The sequence below is a fragment of the Dermacentor andersoni genome, chromosome 10 (genome assembly GCF_023375885.2).
Source record: "Dermacentor andersoni chromosome 10, qqDerAnde1_hic_scaffold, whole genome shotgun sequence".
In the NCBI taxonomy this organism is placed as follows: Eukaryota; Metazoa; Arthropoda; class Arachnida; order Ixodida; family Ixodidae; genus Dermacentor; species Dermacentor andersoni.
The window spans coordinates 104,863,746-104,869,745 of record NC_092823.1 but is presented as its reverse complement, the minus strand read 5'-3'; the positions used below and the strand labels follow the sequence as shown (position 1 = coordinate 104,869,745).

At 47.9% G+C, this 6,000-nt stretch overlaps 1 protein-coding gene across 4 annotated transcripts in view; it reads left to right on the top strand.

Moving 5' to 3' along the window:
- Positions 1-5,072: 5,072 nt before the first annotated feature.
- LOC126543591 (uncharacterized) overlaps positions 5,073-6,000 on the top strand; it is a 43,739-nt gene continuing 42,811 nt past the window's right edge. Inside the window, exon 1 of one of the 4 annotated variants that reach the window (XM_055077709.2) lies at positions 5,073-5,569. In XM_055077709.2, coding sequence (XP_054933684.1) covers positions 5,458-5,569 — 112 coding nt within the window. In that variant the 5' untranslated portion in view covers positions 5,073-5,457. The remainder of the gene's footprint in view (positions 5,570-6,000) is intronic. The other 3 variants (XR_008615080.2, XM_055077707.2, XM_055077708.2) reach the window with 3 other exon arrangements.

Here is a 6,000-nt window from a genome sequence, read left to right as displayed (position 1 = left end):
CCAGACTGAGCAGTGCTTGCTGCACAGTATTACCAACAATTAGGCCAGTCCTTTGAAGATTAACTGCCCTGTCTCGAGCCTTTTCGCTCCAGGCCAGAGGAAAGGAAGACGCCATCACCAGCCGAAATCATATATATACGAAATCGTCCAGAAGACCTGGCTCAGCCAGGTGGACACATTCCACAGTAATCGATGATCAGACCCCTGTCCGTGGAGCCACCACCGCCGCGTATACCTGGTGGAAGCCTTGATGCCTACAACACCCTCTTCACCACTGATGAGTTCGAGGCAGTGTTACAAAACTCCAAGTAACTTAACTCGACTGGCTCTGATGGCGTCAGATAAATCATGCTCTGGAACTTTCCCAATGAGCATAAGCGGCGACTCTTAAACGAGCTAAATAATTTTGGGGAGACAGGCAATTTGCCAGCTTCATTTAAAGAATCGAGAGTGCAAGATCTCGCCAACACCTTCGTCCCATATTTCTAACGTCAAATTTGTGCAAGTTGATGGAACGCATGGCTTTAGATAGGCTGTAGTGGCAAATGAAACAAAACTTCATAATGCTGCATACATAAATAGACTTTTGACGCATCCCATCTGCTGAAGAAATCTTGCGTCCTCTTCAGCATGGCCTTCTGAGTAGCGGCAGCCAGGTTCAGATGGAGGCATAAATATATATATTAATAAAATATAGTATTATATATTTATTAATATATTATATATCCATTTTAATATAACATATATTTATTAATATTATTACATAAAATATAATAATATTATTATAATAATATATAGTCGCCGGCATAAATATATTGAATACTTACGACTCGCTGCCGCACGCAACCATCCTCAAACATTGCCGGCTCCTAGAGCGTGCCGGCGTACGTCTCTACAACTTTGTGAGAGCCCTTCATTTTCGAGCAGAATTTTAACGTCATGGTAGGCACTGTTATAGGTGAAATTCATCATAATACCATTGGAGTGCAGCAGTGAGTCATACTATACCCAGATTTAGGCATTTAATATCTAGGGCCACAAGATAGCATGACGTGGAAATATACTTCTTAAGAGGGAGAAAGAAAGAAGAGGGTGAGCACTAAACTTCAGCTGATTATTCCTAGAGCGAAGTCACAATAATAGAACACATGTACATGTATGCAGTAGTCACATTTGAAAAGTCACAACATTTGGACGAACAATTGCAACTCGTCTCCGAAGAGATCAACAGACGTATTGGAAGTGCAGTTTGTGCCTCTTTTTTTATATGGAAAGCATCCAACAATTATCGTGTCAACGTGCCGCTTCTGCCCAGTATTACAGCGAAGCTGTTAAGGGCTACTTTCCCCACTACCGAGTCCGCGTGTAGGAAAAAAATCGTGAAGACAATGCAATGTAGCACTGACCCGCGGCGAAGGTGAAACAGGCGTTAATAACTGCCCCATACGTGGTCTAATCCCGAAAGCAGTGCAAATGCAGGCCAAACCGGGACGGAGGTGAGGCAGGCGTTGAGTACTTCCCATATGTGGACCGACACCGAAACCAGCGCAATGCCGGGCTAAGTCGCGGCGGTGGTAAGCAGGCGTTAAGCATTCCCAATACGTGGACCGATCCCGAAGGTAGTGAAATACGGGGCCGAACCGCGGCGGAGGTCAAGTAGGTGTTAAGGATTCCCCAGACGTGGTCCGATGCCGAAAGCATGTGCATTGCACGGCCAAACCGCGGTGGAGGTGAAGCAAGCGTTGAGCGCTCCCCATACGTGTGTTTATCCCGAAGATAGTGCAATGTTGGGCCGACGTGCGGCGGAGGTTAAGCAGGCGTTGAGCACTCCTCATACGTTGACCGATACCGAAAGCAGTGAAATGCCTGGCGAAACCACGGCGAAGGTGAAGCAGGTGTTATGCACTCCCCGTACATGGACCGATAGCGAAGCCGTGGCTTGCTTTTATCTTCGTGAGATAAAAATGCTGGGCAGAAATAGTGACTTGTTAGCACGACAATTGTTGGATGTTTTCCAGATTAGGATAAAAAGCACGAACTGGCCTTGCAATACGTTCGTTTATCTATTTGGAGACGAGTTTTAACGGTTCGACAGAATGCTATGACTTTTTTAATGTGATTGATCCACGCATGCTCAGGTGTTGTGTTGTTGTGACCTCTCTCTACGAACAAACAGTTGAACTTTACCGCTCGCTCTGTTCTTCCCGACTGCCTCCTACAAAGTCCTTATTTCCACGTCACACTACCCTGCACCCCTTAGGCGAAGCAACGCGCCAGCAACGTATCTTCCACTTTAATCTTTATTATCGGGCTTACCAAAAGCACTTGCGCCTATATCAGGTCTGAAACACGCAAAATACGCTGCTGATACAATTTTGTGGGCTGACAGAGCGTCACCTGGAGAACAGCAAGATGTTCTACAGGCTGGGCTGAATGCTCTACACAAGTTCGTCAGCGAAAATAGGTTTCATTCCTATCTTGAAAAGGCGGAATTTGTTGCAATGCTTAACAGGACAAGAACAACATCCGAATAAATACTTGAACTCATTTCCCTGCACAGGGCAGACATAGGAGGCATCCCGATTCCCAAGCAGAAGACGAATAAAAAACTGCGTATGTTCATTGATGGTGACGTCACTCCTACAACTTGGTTACGCCGCACGTCCACAACTGTCAACAAGCGCTGCACTTGACCGCGTTACGAATCGCACCCGGAGAGTCAAGGAGGCTGGCGTCCGATAGATTGGTTTGGCTCTCGTGGTCACAAAAACCATGCGCACGTACATATCAAATTCGCAGGGCCGAGGAGCAACGCACTCGGCTAGACCGAATCAATTGCAGAGAGAGATAGCAATCAAGGACAGAAAAGGCAGGGAGGTCAATCAGAAGAGCACCCGGTTTGCTACCCAACACTTGGGATGGGGGAAAGGAGAGTAGATGGAGGAAAAAATGGGAGAGAGTAAGCACTGAGTGCGTGTGGGAGGGACACTATACACAGGGACACTATAAACGATCTCTTAAGCCGGTGCACTTGAAGTATTGTCCTAGCGCACGAATCAATTGCAGAGCTACGCGGCTTCTCAACGGGCTCCCGTAGTTCACAGCGGTTGCACTTCTGCACGCTCAATTATCCTGAGGATGTAGCAGAGCAGCTATTGCAGTCCCAAGTTAGCCGCCTCGATCGGCAGAACGTCAGTAAGGGGTCATATACGCGAGGCTTTGAAACGAGATACATCTTAAGGCCCTCTACCTAAGAGATCACTTCCGTGGGGTTGCTGTGACATAGTTATTAGCGCGAACAAAACTAACCGAAGAAAAAGTTGGGAGAGGGTATATCACGAGTTCTGGATACTTGCTGTCTGTCCTGTCCCAGCTTTTTCTGTTATTTTTGTAGGCGCAACAACTATGTCACAACTATTGCATCAGCACCAACTAGCCCAACTCTCTCCGTTAATTTCCATGGGCGCTCATCACCCTTGTGGACGGCGTACCACCACTCAGGTTCAGCAAATCCAGCTCGCCGTAGATCGGCGGCCAAACATATCATCAAGTCTATTAGGAGAATCAGCGATAAAGGCACTTATTTTACCTGACCTAGCAAAAAATGACGAAGTAGCATCCACTTATTATCGTGATATTGACACGGCTGAAGCGAGAGCGTTATATGACAATTCAGTCACTGACGTAGAGCTTATGGCGGTACGACAAGGCCCACAGAACACCGCGGAACGTGCTCGCTCTGAACCCTGCACGTACACTACATACACTGACACCAAGCTGGCAGACATCGCATGCAGAACCGGTGCCACAACTACGCCACGTTCATTCAGATATGCTCGGCCGCTCGAACACTGCAGGCAATCGGGCAACAATTACGTACTCATAGGCTCCCAGTGCATGGGGGAACTCCGGGCAAAAGGGAAACTCACAGAGCAGTCCCCGCTTTGCTATGTTCTGATGTACCTGCCGTGATTGTTTAGCGACCATGTTGCTGGGCTGCTAAGCATGAAGTCGCGGGCACGAATCCCATCCGTGGCGGCCGCATTTCTATGGAGGCGAAATGCAAAAACTCCCGCGTGCTTCGATTTAGGTGCATGGTAAAGAAGCCCATGTGGTCCAAATTATTCCGGAGCCCCCCACTACGGCATGCGTCATAATCAAATCGTGGTGTTGGCACGTGAAACCCCATTTTATAATATAAATGTTCTGCTAATTTGCCCTGTGCACAAGCCTCCGTCGCTGATCCTTCGTAGTGCGCAATAAGAGAGTGGTGTAGTGCGTGTGTCACTGGCCCCGTGATGGCGCTGTAAATGTGTAGGAGGTGGTGTCAATCATGAGTGTATAAACTGAGTATTTAAAATAAAAAGCACTAATGTCCAGTTGAGCGTCCCTGTGCAGTTTTTCGAATTATGAACTCCTAGCGGGGAAGCGGGCGTGTTGAGACGCTTGGCGCGTTTTGATTTGGCCAGAGCTTGGGCTGACAAGGAATGCGAAGAAAAAAGAAAAAGAAAACACTTCCCCGAGAGGACTATAACGTTTTCACATTCCCACACGTTAGCAGTCCTAAGAGTGTCTACCAAATATCTTTATATACCAGGCAAGTAATAGTTCCATACGTTCCACTGAACGACGTTGACTCTGAAATACGATCTTTGGACGAAATTTGAAAATAAACACTGCAGCAGTAAGAAAATCTGTTTTCGTTAAGTTTAATGTGGACATCTCCATATTTACGTTTACGGTCAGCACGTAGAAGACTAGATGGACTCGAAGGAGGGGAAGTACATTTAGCTTCAAACGGAACAAAGCCGAGTTATCCCAAATCCAATCTTAGCTGAACCGACTCTTTCGGACTCGCTTCTGTTTCTATTATAATGGCATGAGTGTAGAGTGCACGTACAGCGTTCCTGTCAAGTAGATCTTTCCATACTACGCCGCAGCGAACGCCAAGCTAAAAGCCGAATTCGAGTTGTGGATGTCGCCGGTTAAGGCGATCACGACGCAGGAAGCGTCGGTAGTGGAGTGGCCCGAGCTACCACGAAATAACGCGGAAAAGCTCGCGTACTGTGTCCTCCGCGGCAGCGGCCAATAATAGCGTTGCAATAATGTTATCCTATCATTGGACGCAGGCTATAATTGGACGCTGACCAGCGTCGATTATTTTTATTTGGTCTGTCTTCATGCAGCTCCGAGCGTCGAGACATGTGGCGTCGCCCTTGCGCGTTCTTCACCGCGACGCTGTTCTGGGACGCCCTTTGTGGAACGTTATCCATGGCTTTCAATGCTTCGCCTACGAGCAACATTGACCTTCTCTGCTGCACTCCCTGCCTCGCGCAGCAAGCCCAGAAGGAAGAGGAAGAAGTGAGATCGAAGGCAGGGCGCTGACGGGGTGGGCTAGGGAACAGCACGGTGAGCAGTTCGAACAGGGCTTGCTACGCAGTCGGGCCGTCTAAGATAATGAGCAACAAAAAGGAGAGCGCGCACGAGAACTCCACGGATGAAGAAAGAAAAAAGGTCCCGAAGACGCGATTCTCCAAAAGAAATGACAAGAAGAAGACAGCCCCTCTGGGTGAGTGAGTTCCCGCAGCAATTCTCTGCCGTAGAAGAAAGTATCCACGTAGAAGACAGTAGCCAGTTCGCAAGTGAAACCCGTGAGCTTGACGGACTTTTCGCACTGTGAGCGCACGTTCGATTGTTGTCGCAAGCCTTGCGGTTATTGAGTCGATAATCCCGCAAAAACGCCAAGGATTGCCGCTTCACGCAAGGAATATTTCAACAATCAAGGAGGTTAGCACGAAGTCGCAATGAACAATAAGTGTATTTTGTTACTGATTATATCGTATAGGCCTGGGTACGACAGCTACAACTTAAGGAGAAAGGGCCTTGCGAGATAGATCGAGTATGAGTATACTCCCGGCGGCTGCTCTAGCTAAACCGAATAATCATGCACCGACTTCGAGAATTTTCGGGAGCACAGGGCGAAGAACGGTTCCACGTCAT